This window comes from Anolis sagrei, chromosome 5 (genome assembly GCF_037176765.1).
Source record: "Anolis sagrei isolate rAnoSag1 chromosome 5, rAnoSag1.mat, whole genome shotgun sequence".
Lineage (NCBI taxonomy): Eukaryota > Metazoa > Chordata > Lepidosauria > Squamata > Dactyloidae > Anolis > Anolis sagrei.
Genome location: NC_090025.1, coordinates 181806018 through 181832642, shown reverse-complemented (window position 1 = coordinate 181832642; position 26625 = coordinate 181806018). Strand labels below are relative to the sequence as shown.

The window sequence follows — 26625 nt, the reverse complement described above, 5'->3', positions numbered from 1 at the left end:
AATGCCATTGCTTTAACTATGCGGATCTTCATTGCCAGTGTGATGTCTCTACTCTTCATTATTTTATCGAGATTGGTCATTGTTCTTCTCCCAAGAAGTAAAAGGGAAGGAATAATATTTCAGGATCCTTCAGGGCTCTCTGACTACCTCAAGAAAGAAAAAGCCACCATTATTGTCTTTGGTCCTAATCAACATGGCATCTTTCTGTAATTTTGTTTGCCTTATTCTGTGGACCCTCACAGCTATCATACATTGTGTGTGCTTCCTGTAATAAGATAGCTGTTATGGGGAAATCTTTTCACTAGCTGCCTGTCAAGAGAGGTGTTAAAGGTACAGGAGATTTGCCAAACAAATAAATAAAATTAAAATAAAATTAAAAATGTCTGGCAGCTTTGTGCCTACACATGATTGATAGAAAAAATATGCTGCTATATGATTTTGGCTGCTAAACAATCTTCACAGCAGAGAGGTTGCTAATAGAAAAATATGATTTGTTTACATGGCTTCAAATGTGTGAAACTCCTAGTTGTTCGCCAGCACTAACTAGGGAGCAAGCCCTCTTGAACTCAGTAGACCTTACCTTTGAGCGAATGCCCATAAAGTAATTTGTAGGAAGTAGCATGCCTGCTCCAGATACCTCCATTCCTCTGACCTCCTTAAAGCAACTTGTATAATCAAGGCAGGGAAGAACCAGGATTTCAGTCTCAAATGGAGATAGGTAACTCTGAAACCACTCTCCTGAACATACTGACTAGCGCTTGATCTACACTGCCCTATATCCTAGGATCTGATCCCAGATTATCTTTTTATCCCATATTTTCTGGCAGTAAAGACTCACATTATCCTGTTCAAAGCAGATAATCTGGGATCAAATCCTGGGATATAGGGCAGTGTAGATCCAGCCATAGTCAGTATGTTCAGGAGAGTGGTTTCAGAGTTCTTTATCTCCAAAATAAGGGGATACTTTAGGGCTCGATATCTAGCTAAGTGCAGAGGAGACATGGAGGAAGTGAGGTGCAAGACATCCCAGCAGTGCACATGTAGTCCAGGCCCACGAGGACCTTGAGATCGTCTGGGGAGGCCCTTCTCTCGATCCCGCCTGCCTCACAGGCACGTCTGGCAGGGACGAGGGAGAGGGCCTTCTCGGTGGTGGCCCCCTGGCTGTGGAACACTCTCCCTGCAGACATCAGACAGGCGCCCTCCCTCATGTCCTTCCGAAAAAGCCTCAAGACATGGCTGTTCGAGAAGGCATTTAATTAAGTGCTATAACAATGTGGTAAAGATGACTGGAATGGAACAAGGAATATGAGATTGGTTATGATTCTACTATGAGACGAAGCGGATTTTTAGTGTAGTTTGTAATTGTTATGTAGTTTATATGTTGTTGTAATTGCTTCTTTGTAAACTGTCTTTTACATGTGTGCACACCGCCATGAGTCGCCCTAAAGGGCTGAGAATGGCGGTTAATAAATGCATCAAATAAATAAATAAATAAATAAATATTTCATAAATGGCCTGGATTTGACACAAAAATGTCGCATATGGGGTTACTCCAGGGCTGATTTAAAATAGGCTAACCTCCAGTCTTCTGCTGCTGATCCAGCAGTCATTCAAATTCCCTCCCTTACCTTTATTCAAACATATAAAGAAGCATTAACATTTGAAACATTCATTGTCCTGTGGTCACCTACACCATCAATTTCACTGGACTGGCCATGTTGTCCAAATGCCCGATCACCGTCTTCCATAGCAGTTACTATACACCCAACTCAAGAATTGATGGACAGGAAAAGAGACTTAAAGATAGGCTTAAATCCAGCCTTTAAAACTGTGGCATAGACACTGAGAACTGGAAAGGCCTGGCCCTTGAGAGCTCTAACTGGAGGTCAGCTATGACCAGCAGTGATGCAGAATTCAAAGAGACATGAATGGAGGGCAAAAGGGAGAAGTGTGCCAACAGAAAGGCATGTCAAACCAACCCTGACTGGGGTCACCTTCTACCTGGAAACTCATGTCCTCACTGAGGGTGAGTATATGGAGCAAGAACAGGGTTCCACAGCCACCAAGACACTAAACTTGGAGGACCATCATCCTCGGACTACGAGGGATTGCCTAAGTAAGTAAATAAGTAAGTAAAGGTCACCTAGAAATGGTCAAATCTTAAGAAAGTTATGTTTGGACTGTAGTTCTCCAAATCTCTTAGCAATCATGGCCAGAGGTGGGTTTTTTAAAAAAACTTTTTCAAGTTCACGAAACAGTCATATATCTGCTTTTTGCCATCTTTTCTTTTATGGCTAGTGCTTAAAAAAATTCCCAGGATTGCAAAAAAGCGAGTTGAAATGTATTATATAGCTAGCTACCCTACACACTGTTATGCCATTTTAACTGCCATGGCTTGATCTTATGGGATATATAGTTTGGTGAGATATTTGGAATTCTCTACCAGACTTTAAGGAAGTATACTAGAAAATCCTAAGTATCTCATTGAACTGCAAATCCCAGAATTCCCATAAGAGCCATGGCACTTTAACTAGCATCAAACTGCTATAATTATGTGAAATGGATACACCTGGGTTGGAAGAAGAGAAATGTGACCATCCCTACATTCATATCTGTTTGTGAAACTGGTGTCATGAGACTCAGCTCCTATATCTTTGGGTGTCTAGTCCTGAAGATTACAAAGAAGCACAAAAAATCAAAACAAACATATGAGATATTTTCTCAGTGAGTAAAATCAATGTTGCCCAAAAGATTTCCCATAACCAGACAAGAAGACCTTAGTGCATATCTATCTCTTGCCGGAATTTACTACCTTGTCTCTTCCGATTGACCTATAACCCATTTGTACACTTTCTTCAGCTCGTGTGGACCTTCCAAGAACATAGCAACACAGGCAATCCTTCTTCTTGAAAGCACAATAAATCACACAAATACATGCAGATTCACCTTAAAAAATGTAAAGCCCACTTTACTTAAAGTTGTTTGGCTTTGCAATAAATGTGAATGGTCTTAAGACGTCGAATTACCATTCTGAGTGGAGCTGCATTGAGGTCGTGGGGCTGCAAATGGGAAATGTACCTCTTGAGGGTTACTCAGCCCAGCCCTCTGAGTGTAGGGTCTCATGCTGTGTGTTTGGTGACTATGCTCTGACCTTTGCATGTTGACAGGGAAGCATAAGCCAATGGATTTACTCCCCAAAAAGTATATATTGGATTTCTCCTTAATTCTTTCCCATTCCTGGGCCATAGAATAAGTCATCGCAAGGCTGGGTGTCTTTCAGGGCTCCTTTAAGAACAGAAGACTCTTTTGCAGAAGTGAGAAAAAGGGAAGAAGACAGGTAAGAAAGGTCATACTTATAACTACTACTATTTGAGTTTGCTACTAAAAATGTGCAGAAGCAGCTTTGCTCTCGCCCATTATCTGTCCCAACCCCAGGTTTCTAAACATGCTCTAAATTGACTTCTTTCTCTTCTTATAAGCCCTAGGTTAATGCCAGAAAAGTACTTTGGGGCTGAGTTCTCTATAATGGAGTTATCTCTTTGTTTAATGCTACACAGGATAAAAGGGGAGGGAGGTATTACCATTCCTATTTCTTACTGTTGGCTGTTAGAGGTTAACCTAAAACATTGTTTAAAATTGTGTTGTCGAAGGCTTTCATGGCCAAAATCACTGGGTTGCTATGAGTTCTCCAGGCTGTATAGCCAATGTTCCAGAAGCATTCGCTCCTGACGTTTCACCCACATCTATGGGAAGCATCCTCAGAGGTTGTGAGGTCTGTTGGAAACTAGGCAAGTGGGGTTTATATATCTATGGAGTGTCCAGGGGTGGGAGAAAGAACTTTTGTCTGCATGAGGGAAGTGTGAATGCTGTGACTGATCAGCTTCAAAGGCTTGCTACTTCCCGCCTGAGGGAATCCTTTGATGGGAGATGATTAGTAGCAAAATTACAGTAACGAAAATAATGTTATGGTTGGGGTTCACCACAACATGAGGAATTGTAGTAAGGGGTCATGGCATTGGGAAGGCTGAGAAACATTGCCTAAGAAGAAAGAGGTTGAGAATTAAGTCAAGATGTCTAAGGAGCTATAGTTCCAGGGAGATGGGCATAGAGCTCTCGAGCAGAGAATTCTATGTATCCCAGCAAACTATAAATCCCAAATAGAGTGCGCTATCAGAGCAACTTGCTTAAAAGTCGGCTTGTGAAAGCTGGGCTGGGTAGGCATGAGAATCTAGCATTTGTGAAACCCTCATTCCTCCAACTTAGGGTGGGAAACCTATAGCCCTCTAGTATTGTTGGACTTGTTTTTGTTATTATATGCCTTGAAGTTGTATGTATAGCAATCCTACCTTAGGGTTTTCTAGACAAGAATTATTCAGATGTGATGTGCCATTGACTTTCTGAGATTGAAAGAGTGTGACCTGCACAAGATAAGTTAACCAGTTTCCATGGCTGAGTGGAACTGTGTTCCCTTGGAGTGCTATCTGACACTCAGTTAGTACCTTTTGCCACTACACCATATTGATTCACTGCTGGATTGCTACTCCATTATACTAGACAGCATAGTCATTGCTGAGGAATGCTGGAAAGTTACAGTTCAACACCCTCTGGAAGATTACCCCATTCCTATCCTAGTCTACCCGCATCCCATTCTCATGTGGTCAAGTAAATTCCCAAAAAGCCCCTAAAATTCAGTTGTAAGCAAGGGAAAAACTGGCTTAGAATATCCCCTGAACATTTTCCTCATCTCTGCTCCCAACTTGTTCATGAATAGATTGTAATTATTAGGAAGAAGGTGAATGGATGAGGATGCTACTTATTACACTTAAATCTAGTGGCCCATATTTCCCCCTCTAATTAACTTCTTTATCGGAATTGAACTCCAAAATAACCAAAAATGTAATAATGATAAGCTATTGTTCATCTGCTAACATGTATCCTTTGCGTCTTTATCTCTTTGCTTCCAGTTTTATTTGCGTTTGCTTAATTAAAACATTGGAATATTAGCCCCACATTATTTTCTGGATCCTCATACTAGAATTTTGCTGAGGTGCATTAGACTTCATCGGTATTTAAACCTTTATCTGTAAGAGGCAGATAAAGTTTGTTGCACATGGTATTGGATTCACATCATTTTAATAGGCAATTGTTTGCCGGTGGGAAGGAGCCAAGATTGCATTTGCCACATAGCACGCTAATTAAACAGATTGGTTGCCACCCAAGTTGCACTGTCAAATAAGTTACCATTGAGGTCTTGGATCAGAAAGCAGGAATATAAGAGAAGTTCTGAGAATTGTCACGGCAAGGTGTGGAATTTAACACAAATGTCTCACTTGTGGGTTAATTGCAGGAGAGGGTCGCTGCTGAAGTGTACAGCTCAGGAAATCTGTGTCGCTCTAAGCTTGGCTTATCTGTTTGATCGAATCGCCATGCCTCCCTCGGGCATCAGTTTCATTCAAGACCCACGACTTTTGAACAACAGTCCCAGGAAGGAGAGGAGGAAGTCTCAGACCCAACAAGTTGGCTCAAAGTTTCAGAAGGAGATCCAGGTGATGCTCTATGCTGTCCTGGTGGACTTGTGTGAAAAATTCACTTTTTTCGGCATTGTCTGCAACATGATCCTTTTCTGCACCATCAAACTTGGCTACCACAACTACCAGGCAGCCATGATCAACCTTTGCTTTTCAGGTGCCTGCATGGTGACCCCTTCTCTGATGGGCTGGCTTGCTGAAAGTCCGGGGGGACGAATCAAATTGGTATATATCTGTGCATTGCTGCATTTTATAGGTAAGTTGTACCTTGTTGTGCTATTCTCTGACAGTTGTTTGTAATGCAAGGTGTGTTCAGACTGTGGCTTCTTAAAATCTGGTGCTCCTATATCAAAATGGAGGTGCCTGCAAGTAACAAAGCACCTATAGCCCCATGGGCTATATGCACTGCAGAATTATAGCAATTTGTCACCACTTTAACTGTCATAGCTCTATGCCATTAAATTCTGGGATTTGTAGTTTAAATCCAAGGATTTCATAGGATTAAGCCAACATGGTTAAAGAAGTGTCAAACTGCTATAATTCTGCAGTGTGCTTGGGAAGATGGCTTCCATCTTCCAGCCAGAGAAACAATAATAGCATATAGTTGATGTTGCTGAAATTATTGCTCGAGAGGTACAGAAGAGATTTAACACATTTGGGTATCTTGGGTTAAATCATATATGGGAATCATGCATCCTTGTGGAGACTGCTGAACTACAAGTCTGAGGAGGATTCCTCACTATGGTGGCTGGAGCTGCTGGTACTTACAGGCCAATCATATTTGGAGAGTCTGAGAAAGAGAACAGTACAATTGTGTGTGAAATTCATTTCTCCCGTTTCCTTCGTTTCTTTCGTGTCCTTCATTATTTCAGGAGATTGTAACAGGAAGTCCTCTCCCCCTATGAAAATCAGCTTGACACAAAAGCAAGCAGGAGCTGGTCCCAGCTCCTTGTCTGCTTTTTGGCATCACAAAGTAAGAAGTGCTCAGCTGCAAGCCCTGGCAGGTATGGGCACTCCTACACACCACACACACACACTCTCCTTGGAAACTCTGTGTGTGTGTGTGTGGTGTGCAGGCCCAGAATGCCCATGCCTGCCAGGTGTGCGTGCTCCTGCACACCACACACACACACACACATTCCAAGAAGAGAGTGTGTGTGGAATGCAGGAGCGCTCACACTTGCCAGGTCCTACAGCCAAGTAGAGTAGAAGCAGCAGGTAAGAAGAAGCCTCATTAAAGTGTGTGCTGGGAAGGGTAGACTGGATGAGAAGCCTCCCTCCCACTACCCCAATAATGGGCTGATAGAAAATTGATCTTCTGATATCAGAGAGCAAAAACTGATGTCTGCCTTCCTGATTTCAGGAGGCTCCCAAAAATGGATCAGGGCCTCCAACAAATGCTGAAGCATGAAACAGGTCAGGGTTTACCCTAAATGCACAACCCTAGAGAACATACCGTTTAATTGATTGAAATGGATGGTACTTATTAGGGTTGGCAAATGGAGGTCCCATTAATTTCACTGAATCCACTTTTATTGTGACTAAAATTTGATTTAGCCTCTTATCTGGTGAGTTGGTGTACATCTGCCAGACTGTAAACTAGAGAGGGCTCCTGTACATTTAATATTTGTGAAGAAGTGAACATCGGTAGATGCTGTTTACTGCCTGATTTTGTGGCAAGTGACTTCCTCTTCTACACAACCATCAGATCACATATGTGAAATGCCACATCATTTTATGTAGCCTGCAAGGCTTTCAATGCCACAGCAACATCATTACATTTATACAATTTTAAAATGTCCCTTTGAGGGCAACCATAAAGCTGATGTGTTGAAAACGAGTTTCCCTGCATTAGAGGTACAGGAGCTTTCTCCAGTTTCTAGTTGGTAACTCTATGCAAAAAAACCCCCCAAACTTTTTTATACGGTGGTTGCAAACCTATAGTCCTCAAAGGATTTGGCACTTTATCTCCCAGAAGCCCCAGCGAGCTTTGCCGCCTGTCAGGAATTCTGGGAGCTGAAATCCATGAATCATAGAATCATAGAGTTGGAAGAGACCTCATGGGCCATCCAGTCCAACCCCCTGCCAAGAAGCAGGAATATTGCATTCAAAGCGCCCCTGACAGATGGCCATCCAGCCTCTGTTTAAAAGCTTCCAAAGAAGGAGCATCCACCATACTCTGGGGCAGAGAGTTCCACTGCTGAACAGCTCTCACAGTTAGGAAGTTCTTCCTCATGTTCACCTGGATTACCAAATATTGGGAACAACTGCTTTAAAGTTTGGAAATGCTGTTTGTTTTTTAACTACAGCTTTGCTGCCTGGGGGGATTCTGGGAATTTTACTCCAAAGTAACTTTTAAAAAATCTGGTTTTATGTATAGCCTTTAATCCTGCCCTTCTTTCCGTCTCATGTGCCCATCTCTCCTGTTGCAGGTACAGCCCTGTTGCCTGTTGTTGCCTTCCCATTTGAAGATTTTTTCATAGACAAACGCTATGTCCTTCACACCTTGCCAAAGAGGGAACAAAAGGCACTGTTTTACATTGGACTGCTTGCCACCTGTCTTGGTTCAGGAGGAATAAGGGTCCTAGTGTGTCCTCTCCGCCTGTATAATCTTGATGAAACGGGTCAAAAGGAGCGCCTGCCATTTTTCAACTGGTCAGTATCTGTTGGAATGGGAGAATAAGCATGGGTTGGGGTGTCATTGGGAAGATCTTGGTAGCTGAATATGCCATATTTCATCTAACGAAATGTTATTCTGACTGCTACTTTGGGAATTTCGAAGAACGTCCAGCCATGTCTGATAGAATTTCACACACGACTCTTCTCAATAGAGCATAATCAATATATCTGATGCTAAGGAATATATCCCCCATTTCTCTCTACTCCATTGGTTCTCAACCTCCTAGTGCTGCAATCCCTTAACACAGTTTCTCATGTTGTGGTGACCTCCAACAATAACATTATTTTTGTTACTACTTCATAACTATAATTTTGCTACTGTTTTGAATCATAATGCAAATATCTGATATGCAGGATGTATTTTCATTCATTGGATGAAATTTGGCATACATACCTGTATGCTCAAATTTGAATACTGGTGGAGTTGGGGGAGAATGATTTTGTCATTTGGGAGTTGCTGGGATTCATAGTTCACCTACAATCAAAGAGCATTCTGAACTCCACCAACAATGGAATTGAACCAAACTTGGCACACAGTACTCTCATGATCAACAGAAAATACTGGAAGGGTTTGGTGGGCATTGACCTCTACCACTTGAGTTAGCCCTAATTAAAATACTTTTCCTGAAGAGATTTCAATCTGTATATGTTTATTTTTAAGTATATTGGCAATCTCATATCTCTGATCTGTCGGTTTTCCTGAAAAACATAGAAAAAACAGTAGTAATCTACCTAGAGCCTTCTCATGCAAGAAAGCAGATGGTGGGATACTTTTGTGTTGGCTCTCATTAGACATGCAACGTGGGGGCCATTCACACTATACAGTTAGAGCATTATGTCTCCACTTTAACTGCCATGATTTCATCCTATGGTATCCTGTGATTTGTCAGTTGGTAAGGCACTGAAACTCTCTAAGAATTCTGAATTGTTGTGTGCCTTCAAATCATTTCCACCTTATGATGACCCTAAGGTGAACCTATTGTGAGCTGTAATGGGCTGAGAGTGTATGACTTGACCAGAGTCAACCCAGTGGACTTTCAGGACCAAGTGAGGATTCCAATCTTGGGCTCCAGAGATAGTCCAGCACTCAAACCAATGTGCCACACTGGTGTGCCCCTTCCTAAACTGCCAATTCTAGGTTTTCACAGGTTGAACCATGTCGGTTAAATCAGAATAATAGCACTACGATTCTATAGTGTGAATGGGTTTCTGATCTTGGCATAGGCCTAAATGTGCTATTTCCTGAAAGATAATATGAATTTACATGGAAAGGTGTACATGGTATGAACTTACAGTGGGTATAATGTAAAATTGCTATGGAAATACATCACACTGTATTCCTATGGGAACAGTTTCCTCTTTCCAACCTTCTCTGGTGCATTTTTGGATCATATCTGAGCTCTTTCTTAAATATTGCTGCTTCTAACTGAAGGTGAAAAGATTGTTTAGTTCCTTGAAGCAAATTCTTCCTCATTGACCTACCCAAAGGAGTATAGGAAAGAGGGGGGAAATCCCTCTTTAAACGTTCAATTCTGGGTTTTAATCCTTAATTAGAAACATCATTTTGATTAAATAAGACTCCGGAGAATAAAGGCAGAAGACCGAGCTGAACAGTTGCTCAGGAGAATTTATAGTGCTGGAGTTCTTGCAATTCAGAGAGAGTTTTTTCTTAAAATCAAAGCGACACTTTCTGGTGTTGATGACAAAGGGGAGAAGATGAATGCATATCAAAAGTTTCTTTGGGACAATCCACACAGGACATTGCTTCAGGCTTTTTGGGTAAACTAAGAAAGGCAGGTGATTAAAAAGAAACTAGTTTTTATAGCTGTAGATGAACTTGAAAACGAAATGTGTGGCCCACGTCATTAATCTAGAGAAAGGTCTTTGATAAAATGCAACTTAGAATAATAGAATCATAGTCCAACCCCTTGCCAAGAAGCAGGAAATCTCATTGAAAGCACTCCTGACAAGTGGACTCTGTTTAAACGCCTCCAAAGAAGGAGCCTCCACCACACTCCAGGGCAGAGAGAGAGTTCCACTGCTGAATGGCTCTCACAGTTAGGAAGTTCTTCCTAATGTTCAGGTGGAATCTCCTTTCCTGTAGTTTGAAGCCATTGTTCCACGTTCTAGTCTCAAGTGCAGCAGAAAAGTTTGCTCCCTCCTTCCAATGACTTCCCATCACATATTTATACATGGCCCTCATCATGTCTCCTCTCAGCCTTCTCTTCTGCAGGCTAAACATGTGCAGCTCTTTAAGCCGCTCCTCATAGGGCTTGTTCTCCACATGCTAGATCATTTTAGTTGCCCTCCTCTGGACACATTCCAGCTTATCAACATCTCCCTTCAACTGTGGTGCCCAGAATTGGACACAATATACCAGGTGTGGTCTGACCAAGCCAGGATAGAGAGGTGGCATGGGTTCCCTGGATCTAATCGTCTTTAGTTTTACTCCATTTTTTTACATCAGCAGTTTATTGTCTGTGCTACATTCTGCTTCTGGTCTAGTTTTTGCAGAGAGAATGGAGCCTCTCCCTATTGTGCTTCTGATTTCAGTTCTATTTGCTTTCTATATTGGTTATTCGGTGATCACCATGTATACTCTCACCTCAATGGTTGCTTGAAGAATGTGTTTGCACTAAACAGTTAGCCTCTCAAAATTCAATCAGTCATTCTCATTCCTTTTTTGATCGTAGGACAAATTTACCTCCTATCTTATTCTGTTCTGTTTCCTACTTTTCTCCTATGATTAACAAGAAGTCCTATTTTGGCAAGTGTTCAATTTCCTCTTGGATTCCAGCATAGCATCTTTCTATTTCTTCTTTTTCTGGAACATAAACTAGGATTGTGATTATGTTAATAGTTTTTTTTCTCTAATGTTCTTATGATATTATTTGGTCAGACTCTGCATTATATCTTTTGGCTACTTTCACTATTTATTTATTTATTTGCTTTATTTCTATACCGCATTTTTCAGCCTAATTCGGCGACTCAATGCGGTTTACACAGTACAAATTATCATAACAATAACAAGTAGTTAAAACACATCATATACAACAGACAAAACAACAATCAATTATCATATCAACACCTCAGTAACAATCAGAATCCATTCTCATAATCCTTATACCATTTCCTATGTTCGATTATACCGTCTTCCTGTGTTTAGTTGCACTGTTTAGCCAAACGCTTGTTCATAGAGCCATGTCTTGACCTTCCTCCGGAACGCCAGCAACGAAGGGGCCTGTCTGATGTCTACAGGTAGGGCATTCCATAGCCGAGGGGCCACCACCGGGAAGGCCCTGTCCCTCGTCCCCGCCAGATGCGCTTGTGACGCAGGAGGGACCAAGAGCAGGGCCTCCCCGGACGATCTTAATGTCCTAGTTGGTTCATAGGTGGAGATGCGTTCGGAGAGGTAAGTGGGGCCGGAACCGTTTAGGGCTTTATAGGCTAAAGCCAGCACCTTGAATTGTGCCCGGTAGCAGATTGGCAGCCTGGAACTGGCAGTGGAACTGGCTCAGCAGCGGAGTGGTGTGCTCCCTGAGTGCCGCTCCCGTTAGCAACCTGGCTGCCGAACGCTGGACCATCTGAAGCTTCCGGGCAGTCTTCAAGGGCAACCCCACGTAGAGCGCGTTGCAGAAATCTATACGGGATGTAACCAGAGCATGGATTACTGTGGCCAAGTCAGACTTCCCAAGGTACGGGCGCAGCTGGCGCACAAGTTTTCACTATTAATTCTACTGCTGCTGTTAGTGTGACATTTTGCTTTGCTCAAGCACACAATATTTAAATACACTTAAATGATACAAGTAACTAAAAGTCAGAAACATCGCAAAATGTTTTGAAACAACACAAGACTGATTTCCTCCTCGAATATGCCTGACCTTACTGAAAGCTATAAATACTTAGGCAATTCAGTTTGCAGATCCTACAATTGCCTTGGGAAGGTTATGGTTTCTCGTATGAATGTTACATCTGGATTTTCCACCAGATGTCTTGGGTGAGTCACATCCTCAAATTGCAGAGGCAAAATGAAGGGAATTCTTGTTAAGAGTAAATAACATACATTTTCATGTATTGAAATTGAGTATGAAAAAATTAATATTTTTATTGAGATATTTTTTCTATAACATAAAAAAATGTAAAGGAAGGAAAAATACGGGGAAAGGTATAGTGATATATAAAAAAGAAGGGGAATATTTAGGTCCAATGTTAGGATTTAGAATTGGGGAAAATATATTGTTGGCTTCCAATCCTCTTCATTGTGATTTAAAGTCTATACTTCTCCTTTACTTCTTATTTCATTTCCTCCTCTTCCTTTTTATGTTCCCAGGAGTAGCTGTTTTCTTCTTGATTCTGATTTATAATAGCATCCTCATTTTTTCTTGTTTCGTATATCTTATCAATAAAGTCCAGTCTGTTGCCTTTTTGAAGTTGCCTTGTCAGTTTTCTAATTGTGTTAGTTTTTCCATGCTCATAATTTCCACCATTTTTATCAGTTATTACTTCAGTGTTGGGAATTCATTTGACCTCCAATGTTGTGCATGCACTCTTCTGGCCACAGTTACCAAAGGATATATTTATTTCTCTTTCATTTTATACCAATGTTTCCCAACAGGACGTACTCTGGTTTCATTTGCAGTTTTATTTGTGAGATCTTCTGAATTGCTCTGTGTATTTCTCTCCCTTCTTACAACTCCACCACATGTGAAAAAGGTGCCTAATTCCGTATCACATTTCCAACATTTTGCATTCATATTTTTATAGGATTTTTCTAATTTACTAATTTACAGTGTTCCCTCACATATCATTCCAGGACCACCCGTGATAAGTGAAAATCCACAGAGTAGGGACACTATATACAGTGTGAGGCATAAGACCACCCTCAACTAGGAGTGGCTCCACCCACTCATCTCTCCCCCTTCACCTTCTCTCTCCTCTTTCCCCCTCCCTTCCTCCCTCCCTTCCCCCTTCCCCTTGCTAGAGCCACCCTTCTCCCTCCCTGCCTGCTTCCCCACTGGGCTGGGGTTCTCACCCGGTCACCCGAGCAAGAAGCCCTGGTGGAAGCTGCCTTGGTGGCTCTCTCCATGCCCCTCGTTGGCACCACTTCGGCTAGGCTCCAAGAAAGATAGGGCTCTTCACTAGCCACACACATGCCTCCCTTGCAGCCCGCTGCCTCCGCCACCCAGGGCGATAATTCTGGCTTCCAAGAAGCATGTAAACATCACTTCCCATGTGCCTACATCACAACCAGGGGGTTCCTGGCTTGCCCCCTCCCTCCCAGGGCAGCATGAGAGCTGTTCTTCCACTCTGTGCAACTCAAGTCTGTGGCAGCATCTATGCTGGAGAAACAATGCACTTTGATAACAAGTATACAGTGTTCCCTCGCTACTTGTATATTTTAAATTCATATTTTAAAAAACCGCAAAACAGTGAGTCTGCGGAAAAAAACTGCAAAGTATTTATTTATTTGCAACATCATTTTATACCATCTCTCTTTCATGTCATATGAGTATGTATATTTCACTTTATTATTCCAAATTTTCTCCCAGTCCTCCATTCCAATTGTGTGACCCATGTTTACTACCCATTTCATCATACATTACTTAACTAGGGTTTGCAAAATTTGAAGTGGTTTATCAGTTAAGTTAATTTGAACATTTTGACTTGCCAAAAAGTTCAAATAATTGAGAAACAATTAAAATCACAACATGACCCCATTATCCACAGGCTCAGCATCTCCATTTTTACTTGTCCATGCTTCAGATCCTTGTGGGCCTATCTAGGTTCTCCAGTATAATTCCACAGTTTGCTTCCAACTCAAGTATAACAAGAATCATGATTAGCTAGTTTCGCACATCCGTGATGGATCTTGGAACATCTCCCTAGCAAATATGGGACTTATACAGTATTTTTTAAAATAAAAGATTCTATAAAGACAATTTCCTCTCTGTCTTCTTAACAGATCATGTGTCTTGATGGTTTAAAGTTTAGTGCATTGGATTACAGCCATAGTTTAAAGATGAACTCTTGTTCTTAATAATCCTCAAACTTTAGCATCAAGTCCCTTCGCCTATACCTCTAGGGTGTGCAGGCAATATTTTCACACTAGATCAGGGGTTCTTAACCTATGGCCCATGAGCCCCATGAAGACCTTGGATGAGCTTGAAGGGATACTGACCCAAGGACTATATCTATATTGGCTTCCCTCCTAACATCTTTAAAATGTTGAAATGCATTTTTCCTGGGGAGTGGAAGGGGCAATAGCTTTCCTTAGATTCTTAAAGCAGTCCATGACCTGCCCAAAAGGTTAAAAACCTGTAGCCTGTGATTTTGGCAATTTCTGCGTGATTTTTACTTCTCTTCCCCCCTTTTTTTTGAAAAAAGCTGAGTCACTGTGAGAAGTGCAGATTCCAGCCATACTAAATAAATCTCAGGTGTTGACCTCTGTGTCATTTTTTTTTCCTATTAATGTTTAACCTTTGGACGTGTTGCTATAGACAAAGAATAATCTTTTGTATAAGGAACTATGGTGTTCCTAGGTAGCAAATGCCTGGATGTTCTTATGTTTAAGGCTTTTGTTTTGATCCAGCTGGGCTTTTCTTGTCACATAATTGTGTTGACATACATACTTCCTGGCTATATCTGCTCTTACAGCAGTTTAACTATCATGACTTAATCCTATGTTATTCTTGAATTGATCTGAGTGTTGGACTATAAATCTGGAGATCAGGGTTCAGTTCTCCAATCAGCCATTAGAAGGCTACTGGTTAACTGTGGGCAAATCGTGCTTTATGTTGTGGTGACCCCCAACCATAAAATTATTTTCGTTGCTACTTCATAACTGTAATTTTGCTACTGTTATGAATTGTAATGTCAATATTTGATATTTACATTATGATTTTCATTCACTGGACCAAATTTGGCACAAATACCTGATATGCCTAAATTTGAATACTGGTGGGGTTAGGGCGGGTTGTCATTTGGAAGTTGTAGTTGCTGGGATTTATAGTTACCCTACAATCAAAGAACATTCTGAACTCCACCAATGATGGAATCGAACCAAACTTGACACACAGAGCCCCCATGACTAGCAAAAAGAAATACTGGAGGCCTTTGGAGAAAATTCACCATGATTTAGCAGAGATGTAGTTCATCTATATCCAGAGAGCTCCCATGACCAACAGAAAATATTGGAAGGGTTTGATGGGCATTGGCTTTGAGATTTGGAATTGTAGTTCATCAACATCCAGAGAGCACTGTGGACTCAAAACAATGATGAATTTGGACCAAACTTGGTACAAAAACTCAATATGCCAAAATGTGAATACTGGTGGAGTTTGGGGAAAATGGAATTTGACATTTGGGAATTGTAGTTGCTGGGATTTATGGTTCACCTACAATCAAAGAGCATTCTGAACTCCACCAATGATGGAATTGAACCAATCTTGGTACACAGAACTCTCATAACCAACAGAAAATACTGGAAGGGTTTGGTGGGCGTTGGCCTTGTGTTTTGGAATGTTAGTTCACCTTCATCCTGAGAGCAGGAGGAGGGCTTTTGGTGGGAGGATTTGCCATCTGTTTCCAAAAAGGAAGAGGACAGACAGAGAGATCTTCAGCCTTCTCTGCCAAAGGGGTTCCTAAGACCATCAGAAATATGTTTATTCTGAGGGTCATTGATGATCCCTCTGAAACCCCCCTCATGACCCCCGCAGGGGTCTCGACAACCAGATTGAGAAACACTGCTGTAAAGGAATCAAAAGATCCAATTATACTTTTGACATTATAACAAGATAAAAAATGAATCATTTTGTAAACAATAACACAAATAGCAAGGTAATCGTTTTAAAAAATAACTTTCTAAGCTTAGTATTGCAGCTGAGTATTCAATGTGATGGGGAAGAGGGTGCAAAAAGAGGCATCAAGTAAGGTTTTTGGCAATGGGATGGCATTTCTTGTAAAGTCTGACTTCTTGTAAAGGTTTTTTTTTTCATTTGCAGAGCCAAGAGAAAATTAAAATATTATTTACTTCAAATACAGTAATCCTTTAAGGGCAAACATCACCAAATCACTCATATAAAAGTCTCATAAATGTTTTAGACAGATCTGAAATGGGCCACATTTCTTTTTTTGTTTTTAACGAAAAGTTGGAATTTTCTGAGTTTTTGAGGGTGACCTTGGTGGATGGGAATTGTGGTTCCCCGGTGCTTGGAAGCTTTGCTAGCACCCTTGATAGCTGCCAAAGGGTTCTCAGCAGCACTAAATCCACTCAAATTGGAGCTGTCATTGTTCTTTCCTTTGGCTGCCGTCTGCATTCCGCTCTGCAGGCTACCTCTCCGAATCATCCACTGTCATTCTTAAAGAGATGAAAGATTATTTTGTTCAGAGTTAACTCCAACTAGGGGATTCTTCTGTTTTCTGGGCTTCTGACATATAAAGAGTGTGCTCTGACCTTTTGAGTCCTTCGAAGATATTCCTGATCTTAAATTACCTGGCTTTTAAAACATTTTAGAATGATGGTAGTCAGTGTGATTGAAGAAATCTGGCAGAACAATCCTATGCAGGTCAAGGGGGGTGGGGGGGGGGTGGCGGAGTCTCTGGATGAGACTTGGGCTCATGCCAGCCAACGCAGCAGAAGGGAGAATTCATTCCCACTGTTCTCTCCATAGAGCTGGGAAAGAACTAGGTATGAATACTAAATTATTTGTAATTACTGTCTTTTTTCAATAAAGAAAAAAGGATTGTGATTTTTTTCTTTATTAAAAAGACTGCTTTACCTAGATATATAAAAATCAGTGTGTGTGTGACTATACCACAAATGCTTTTGCTAGGTGAGGTGTCCTTCTGTGATGTCACTGAATTGGCTGCTGCTAGGTGAAGTGGCCCTCTGTGAGGTTACTGGGAAAGAAAGGTGACACCTTTATGAGATGAAGGAAGGAAGGGGAGGGGAAGAGTGAAGGAAGAGAATAATTAAATAAGGCCACTGTAGTCCATGCTCTCGTTACATCCCGTATAGATTACTGTAATACACTCTACGTGGGGTTGCCTCTGAAGACTGCTCGGAAGCTTCAACTAGTCCAACGAATGGCAGCCAGATTGCTCACCGGAACGAGGTACAGGGAGTACACAACCCCTCTGTCACGTCAGCTCCACTGGCTGCCAATTACCTACCGAGCACAATTCAAAGTGCTGGCTTTAACCTATAAAGCCATAATCACTTCTGGCCCTGTCTGAACATATCTCCCTCTGTGAACCACCAAGGAGTTTAAGATCATTGGAGAAGGCCCTGCTCTTGGTCTCGTCACCCTCGCAAGTGCAACTGGTGGGACGATGGACAGGGCCTTCTCGGTGTTGGCTCCCAGGCTGTGGAACTCTCTCCCAAATGATATCAGATCTGCTTCCTCCCTCCTAACCTTTTTTAAAAAAACAGAAAACCTGGCTTTGGGATCAAGCTTTTGAGCAATAGATACAGCGATTGAATGAGAATGACCTATGCGACTGGCAATGGACTGATTCTGGATCATGATTTTAAACTTCTTTTGGCACTTTCCTTTTCAGGTTTTATTGGCTGCTAAATTTAAGTTCTGCCATTGTCTTTGTCAGCATTTCGTACATCCAGCAGTCAGTGGCCAAAAACCTTGGCTTTCTTATTCCCTTTGTCTCTGTCCTGATGGCTCTGATCACAATTCACATGGCACACAGTGAAATGATTTACCAGCCACCAAAAGGTAAGTGTTATGTGATAAATCCATGTGTGTGTGTTTAAATCAAACCGGTTGTTTGGGAAACATTTCAGTTTTAAAAATTATAATCTGAAATCTACTAATTTTGTACACAAGGAGCCTTAGAAATTGTGTACATGACAAAGTTATTCTCTGGCATACCACAATCAGATCAGACACTCACAGCAATCAAAACAGTTCGTCACTGTCTTGATTGCTGACCATCAAGACAACGTATTCTTCAACATCAAACAACACCTGATACTGGATTGCTGTGAGTTTTCTGGGCTGTATGGCCATGTTCCAGAAGCATTCTCTCCTGACATTTTACCCACATCTATGGCAGGCATCCTCAGAGGTTGTGAGGTCTGTTGGAAGCTAAGGCAAGTGAGGTTTATATATCTGTGGAATGTCTAGGATGGGAGAAAGAACTCTTGTCTATTTGAGGCAAGTGTGAATGTTCTAATTGGCCACCTTGATTAGCATTTAATGGCCTTGCAGCTTCAAAGCCTGACTGGTTGCTGCCTGGGGGGGATCCTTTGAAAACCATGAAAACCTCTAATCAGGACAGTAAATAAAGAGCAAAACTCAAAAAACAGGGGAAATCCAGACAAGAATGTTAGAACATTGGTTTAAATGTAATGAAATAGTTTAAACTGTGTGTGGTGTGGCAATGCAGTGTAAGAGTTAAATGCATAAAGCTGTGCTTGATTCTACAGAATCAGATTACCATGTGGTTAGAGCTTCCAGTAATGTACAGCTAGTGAAGGGACTTATTTTTTTCTGCTCCTGTAAATAGTTTGTAGTTTAGTATTTACAATAAAATAAGCCACTCCAGGCTTTGGAGTTGATTTAAAGTTGCATGATGAATTTATTTTTTGTGCTCTCCATGCAAATGCCAGAGAGTCAAGAAGGATTGAGATAAGAGACAGAGGTAATTTATCTCAACAAATCAACAAAGAATAAATCAGGGCCAGCTAACACCTCCAAACAAAGAATCCCTCAGACAGCAAGCAGCCAGTCTTTGAAGCTGCAAGGCCATTACATGCTAACCAAGGTGACCAATAGCAACATTTACACTTGCCTCAAGCAGATGAGTTCTTTCTCCCACCCTGGACTTTCCACAGATATGTAAATCTCTCTTGCCTAGTTTCCAACAGACTTCACAACCTCTTGGGATGCCTGCCATAAATGTAGGTGAAACATCACAAGAGAATGCTTCTAGAATATGGCCATACAGTCTGGAAAGCTCACAGTAATCCAGCAATTCCGGCCATGAAAGCCTTCAACAACACATTGAACATCAAGATAGCAAAAATTATGAATGAGGGAGAACACACAAACTTGGAGAGGCTGCAGAAATAGGGTCAGGCAAAAGGAAACTGCTGCATTAATTACTATTCCATCTTTCTGTGATCATGGCATTCTGTTCTTTATGAATAACTCATCCCATCTGATTTTGATTAGCCAGATAGGCCCCATTTTTCAACTATGAAGTGTTGGTGGATATGGCATTAGTTTTTTGGGACACAGCAAATCTAGGGCATATTTTTTCAGTATTTACTTCTTTTTGGATCTATCATGAGTGCCATTCCAAGAGGACACTTCTCTCTCCTCCTCCTTAATAAATATTTAGATAACTTCGTTTTGGCTTTTCCCGGTAGATGAGTCTTCTAGAATTCTCACCCAAGCCAATAATTCAAGCCCATAGGTGACCTTAAAAAAATGATTGGATTTTATTTGAAGGAAGCGACCCCAACCCGGTGCCAGAAAATGCATATGCCAGGCAAGGATTTCATTTGCATTTTTTATCCCACTATAATTTTGACAATTGGAAGTTGACGAAATATTGGGAGAAGAGAAGAAATCATCTAGAGAGCCATGTAGTGTTTTAAAGAACTGTAATTGAATAGCATATATTAGCTCAAGGTCAGAGGAGAAGAACACTAGAGGCAAGATTTTAAGTCGAGATGGATGGATAGGAAAGGAATATTGCTTGTAAAATATGTTCTCAATTCTTCATGTGGTTTTGTTGCCAGATGCCAGCAGGGGCATATAAATATGTGCATGGATGGAGGTGCGTGTATTATATATGTCCTGATGTGGAGCCAAACTTAAATTGCACATATACATAGCCAGGAAAGGAGTATGCATGTTATATGGAAGCATTGGGATAAGCAAATAATATTTGGCAGGTCTTCATCTTGAAAAAATATTAAGCCACAGAATCCATATCCATGCTTTACTTCCCGGCACCAGGGGAAAATGGTCTTTAGACATTTCCTAGATCCACCGGGTGATACTATGGTATGTCTGATGGACTCTATGGAAGTTTCAATAGAGATGTCTGGCAAAGAATGTATTCCCTGGGATATGACGATCTTACTATAAACAAGTTTAGAGGAGATTATGTCAGTTCTTCTAAGATGCAGCAATACCTCAGTAAATGAGGTGGATGGGTTCCTTCAATAGAACAAATGACATGGGAAAAATAAAGATGGTTCCCTGTACCTTAGAATAGAAGAGTAACTCAATATCTTTATGCAAAACAATAGGCACACATGAAATGAAAGAATTGGGTCAGGTAAGCCTTGCATAAGGGAATAATGAATGATTTTAATGTAAGTCGTTTTGAGTCTCCTCTGTGTAGAGAAAAAGTTGGGTATAAATAAATGTCATAAATGTCATAATCATAATCATAAGTCTTGAACCTTCTAGAGCAGTGGTTCTCAACCTCAGATGTTTTGGCTTCAACTCCCAGAAATCCTAACAGCTGGTAAACTGGCTGGGATTTCTGGGAGTTGTAGGCCACTTTTCTAGAGACACATTGAAACTTACTTCCAAACGGTTCTGGCTCAACTTATCTGTCCGAACGTATTTCCCCTTACAAACCACTGAGGACTTTAAGATCATCGGGGGGAGGCTCTGCTCTTTGTCACAAGCACGTTGGGCAGGGAGGAGAGACAGGGCCTTCTCAGTGGTGGACCCTCGGCTGCCCATTAAAACCAATAAATGGGAGCAATGGCTACCTGTCTAAGTTTACAAGCCCTATCCCAATTAATCTCCTCCTTGTTTCTTCATGAAACTTCTCCGTTTTCTACCTTATACTATACTGATCACTGCAAATACTCTGTTGTGGTTCATCGTCCTTTTTCTCCAGGTAGTTGTCCATTAACAGTCTGTGGTGTGGCTGCTAATGCATTGAAAGTGTGTTGTGTCAAATGCCGCTACTTCAAGGAGAATGTGACAAACTGGCTAGACCATGCCAAGGAAAACTATGGTGGCCAATACAGCGAAACGCAAGTAGAAAGCACCAAGATGCTTCTTCATCTCTTTCCCTTCTTTGCTTTCCAAGTCCTCTATCGCATATGCGTTATGCAGGTGAGTGAGTGGTTCCTTGGATTTTTAATACATTTTGAAGTTCAGTCCAATGGTTTTTTTTTCTCTCCATGGCAGGAGTGACTTGAGAAACTGCAAGTCACTTCTGGTGTGAGAAAATGGTTGTCGGCAAGGAATTGTCCAAGAGACGCCCAGATGTTTGATGTTTTATCATCCTTAAGGGAGGCTCCTCTCATGGCCCCACAAGGGGAGCTGGAGCTGACATGGAGAGCTCACCCCACTCTCCCCATATTCGAACTGCTGACCTATTGGTCAGCAGTCCTGCTGGAACAAGGGTGTAACCCATTGCACCACCGGGAGCTCCATACCCCAGAATATAATGCAGGACTAGACAATATCAGCAGTCCAAATGCAGGACTAGACAATATCAGCAGGACTACAAATACCAACCACTTAGGCCTACAAAGACTTTTGGGAGTTGTGGTTCAAGATATTTTAGGGAATAATGTGTAACATATCTACAGTCTCTGACCGATTAACTGATAGTGATGATGGTCTCACAGGATCCTCCAATACCTCAATGTTATGTCCAATTCTCATAGATAAATGAGATGGCAACCTTTTTCTTTCTGACTTCTCCATTCATCATGCCAGGACTGGAGATCCCACAATGGAGGAGACGGGCAGTTCCTTCAGAACTGAGAAAAGTATTTGCTTCTTTGCAAAGTACATAATTTATTTATCGAATTCACCTTCATGGAATGAGGTGATGGCCCATAGCTTCAGAGATTTTTTTTAAAGTATTAAATTAATTAGCAGAGACTAGGTCTGCCTGTGTAGAGAATTCAAACTAAAGCCTGTGTTTTTTTATTAACCTCCTAACCTTGTGCCCACTGTGATTTCCCTATTAATTTTTGTTAAATCCCCAAATTGGCACCATAAGCTGCTGCCACCATTCCAGATGGGTCTTAATTATTTCTTCCTTCCACGTTGGCCTTTGTGACTTCCCCGGTCTCTCTTCTATAATGTGCATATGGACCTTAGAGTTGGGGGCTCGAAAGCTGGGTCGGGCAAAATTAGACCATGTAGTTGTGCACCTTGACAAATTAACAATCAGAAGTGCCGTAAATGATCAAGCACGGATGGCTGTTATTGTTGAGCCCACAAAAATAACAAGGGCTGCCTGCAATCTCTTCCACACACACTTAGTTGGGAATTGACTCCACTGAACACACGGAAGGCATTTCTGCTAGTAAGGGACTTCATATTTAAGGATATCGGAGTGATAACGGATGAGGAAAATAATTGGATCCTCCCTTGCAAATACAGTACCTTAATGTAGGTAAAATTAATAACATCTGCCTGGCAATATTGAGCCCTCACCTGAAAAACATTTCTGAGGGCCCTGAGTGTACAATTATCTCAATTCTGTATATCAATTTAAATTTGAAGAGTTTGGTAGAATTTTGTACACAATTGTGTATTTTATTGTGATGATGGTTCACTCTCCGCCGCCCCCCCGCCCGCCCCCCCACACACACACACTTAAAACTGTTTTGCACAAATTATATGTTTACGAATGTTATGAATTGTTGCAATAAACATTTCCCCCATGGGTTATTGTAGGTTTTTTGGGGCTATATGGCCACGTTCTAGAGGCATACTCTCCTGACATTTCGCCTGCATCTATGGCAAGCATCCTCAGAGGCGGTGAGGTCTGTTGGAACTAGGAAAATGGGTTTAGATATCTGTGGAAAGACCAGGGTGGGACAAAGTGGGACATTGAATTCCACAAGCATGTGGACAATTTCAACAGAAAGGAGGAAACCATGAAAATGAACAAAATCTGGCTACCAGTATTAAAAAAAAAAACCCTCTAAAATTACAACAGTAAAACAGCAGAGGGAAAACAATCAGGGACATCTAATCACCTCTCAACAAAAGATTGCTCCAGGCACTTCCAGGCTATCAAATGGTAATCAAGGTGGTCAGTTGAAACATTCACACCTAGCTCCAGCAAACAAGAGTCCTTTGTCCCACTCTGGTCTTTCCGCAGATATATAAACCCATTTTCCTAGTTCCAACAGACCTCACTACCTCTGAGGATGCTTGCCATAGATGCAGGCGAAACGTCAGGAGAGAATGCCTCTAGAACATGGCCATATAGCCCGAAAAAAACCTACAACAACCCAGTGATTCCGGCCATGAAAGCCTTTGACAATACATTTTCCCCGTGCCTTTCCTCTCAATCCAGATTGATTCGCGCTTCTATCCCATTTGCTGTACATCATTCACCTATTAATACAGATTTAAACAGCACTTGTTTCAAAGGACAGCCAGCCCTCCACATTTGCTGGGGTTATGGGCTCATGACGCCCATGAAAATTGGGAAAATACTATTTTAAAAAAACTTAACCTGAGAAACATCTCTATAGTAATCTCTAGGTCCTCTGATGCCACTCAGAGGTCCACGTCTGATGGACATGGACCATCGATTCACACTGGGAGATCTAGAGATTACTGAAATCTATGTGTAATCAAGGTGAAAGAAGAAAGCGCAAAAGCCGGGTTGCAGCTAAACGTAAAAAAAACCAAGATTATGGCAACAAGAATGATTGACAACTGGAAAATAGAGGGAGAAACCATGGAGGCCGTGACAGACTTTATATTTCTAGGTGCAAAGATTACTGCAGATGCAGACTGTGGCCAGGAAATCAGAAGACGCTTACTTCTTGGGAGGAGAGCAATGTCCAGTCTCGATAAAATAGTGAAGAGTAGAGACATCAGACTGGCAACAAAGATCCGCCTAGTCAAAGCCATGGTATTCCCTGTAGTAACCTACGGATGTGAGAGCTGGACCTTAGGGAAGGCTGAGCGAAGGAAGATCGATGCTTTTGAGCTGTGGTGTTGGAGGAAAGTGCTGAGAGTGCCTTGGACTGCGAGAAGATCCAACCAGTCCATTCTCCAGGAAATAAAGCCCGACTGCTCATTGGAGGGAAAGATACTAGAGACAAAGTTGAAGTACTTTGGCCACATCATGAGGAGACGGGAAAGCCTAGAGAAGACAATTATGCTGGGGAAAGTGGAAGGCAAAAGGAAGAGGGGCCGACCAAGGGCAAGATGGATGGATGGCATCCTTGAAGTGACTGGACTGACCTTGAGGGAGCTGGGGGTGGTAACGGCCGACAGGGAGCTCTGGCGTGGGCTGGTCCATGAGGTCACGAAGAGTCGGAGACGACTGAATGAATGAACAACAACAACATGTGTAATAAATGCTGCAAAGGTTAAATCAGCACATGCAGAGTGGCAACTAAACACTATTACAGCCTTGGGATTCCAGTTTAACAGCCATGGTTTCATCCTGTGAAATCCTGAGATCTGCCATTTAAGCAAGGTTATTTAGAAACCTTTACTTTTACCCTGGTTGCACAGCAGGTTAAATTGCTGAACTGCTGAACTTGCTGGCCGAAAGGTTAGCTGTTCGAATCTGGGGAGCGGGGTGAACTCCCGCTATTAGCCCCAGCTTCTGCCAACCTAGCAGTTTGAAAACATGCAGTAGATCAGTGTTTCTCAACCTTCCTAATGCTGCGACCCCTTAATACAGGTCCTCATGTTGTGCTGATCCCAAACCATAACATTATTTTCGTTGCTACTTCATAACTGTAATTTTGCTACTGTCATGAATCGTCATGTAAATATCTGATATGCGGGATGTATTTTCATTCACTGGACCAAATTTGACACACATACCGAATATGCCAAATTTGAATAATTATGGAGCTTGAGGAAAATAGACCTTGACATTTGAAAGTTGTAGTTATTGGGATTTATAGTTCACCTACGATCAAAGAGCATTCTGAACCCCACCAACGATAGAATTGGGCCAGACTTTTCACACATAACTCCCATGACCGACAGAAAATACTGTGTTTTCTGATGGTCTTTGGTGACCCCTCTGACACCCCCTCACAACCCCCCCCCCCCAGGGGTCCAGACTCCCAGTTTGAGAAACGCACACATACCTGATACACTCAAATTTGAATAGTGGTGGAGTTGTGGGAGATTGATTTTGTCATTTGGAAGTTGCTGGGATTTATAGTTCACCTACAATCAAAGAGCTTTCTGAACTCCACCAACCATGGAATTGAACCAAACTTGGCACACAGAACTCCCATGACCAACAGAAAATACTGGAAGGGTTTGGTGGACATTGACCATGAGTTTTGGAGTTGAAGTTCACCTACATCCAGAGAGCTCTGTGGATTCAAACAGTAATGGATCTGGACCAAGCTTGGCACAAATACTCAATATACCCAAATGTGAACACCTGTGGAATTTGGGGAAAATAGACCTTGACATTTGGGAGTTGTAGTTGCAAGGATTCAAAGAGCCTTCTGAACCCCACCAACAATGGAATTGGGCCAAACTTCCCATACAGAACCCTCATGTCTAACAGAAAATACTGACACCCCCTCGCGACCCCCTCAGGGGTCCCCCAGGTTAAGAAACACTGCAGTAGATCAATAGATAGTGCTTCTGCAGGAAGGTAACAGCGCTCCATGCATTTATGCTGGCCACATGACCTTGGAGACATCTACGGGCAATGCCGGCTCTTTGGCTTAGAAATGGAGATGAGCACCACCTCCCAGAGTCAGATACAACTACACGTAATGTCAGGGAAAACCTTTACCTTTTATTTACAACCCAGAGAGCTGTAGTGTCTCACAAATGGAATGCACCCTGTAATGCCTGTGCTAGAACTTTCATCTCTGTTAATCTCAAAGTTGCTACTGGATCCATTCCAAACTTTTTATTCTAAAATAGACCAACACGGCTTTCTGTTTGAACACAAAACTAAAACCAAGTTTTTCTCCTTTCAAACTAGATCCCTTCTGGATATTATCTTCAGGCAATAAATTCAAATCTCAATTTGAATGGCTTTTTCATACCAATAGCAGCCATGAATCTGATCAGCATCCTGCCGTTCCTGATTCTAGCTCCCATTCTGGAGTGTCTCAGCACTTGTCTCTCCAGTGCAAAAACTAGTGGATGGTCCCATACTATGTACATTGGTGAGTTTCATTTTTTTAAAGTGACTTCTGTAGGAGCAGGGTTTTTTTTCTTTGTTATTGGGAAGGAAGTAGAGCTTTTAAATATAGTATAATCTTTATATTTGTGGGAGATATGTTCCTGGACTTCCCATGGATATGCAAAACTGTGAATAATAGCAAACTCTATTGAAATGAAGGACTTGTTGTCTAAGAGCCACAGTGGAGGACCTTGACAATGTCTAGAGATGACATATTTTGTTGAATGTAGATAAATGAAACTGCAGGTACCAGTTCCATGGATATGTG

The 26625-nt window shown here is 41.7% G+C and overlaps 1 protein-coding gene across 1 annotated transcript in view; it reads left to right on the top strand.

Annotated features, from left to right (window-relative positions):
* The first annotated feature begins 5363 nt into the window (after positions 1–5363).
* SLC15A5 (solute carrier family 15 member 5) overlaps positions 5364–26625 on the top strand; it is a 41254-nt gene continuing 19992 nt past the window's right edge. Inside the window, exons 1-5 of the mRNA XM_060779698.2 lie at positions 5364–5784; positions 7961–8183; positions 17766–17935; positions 21090–21310; positions 26154–26340. Of these exons, the coding sequence (XP_060635681.2) occupies positions 5427–5784; positions 7961–8183; positions 17766–17935; positions 21090–21310; positions 26154–26340 (1159 nt within the window). The 5' untranslated portion in view covers positions 5364–5426. The remainder of the gene's footprint in view (positions 5785–7960; positions 8184–17765; positions 17936–21089; positions 21311–26153; positions 26341–26625) is intronic.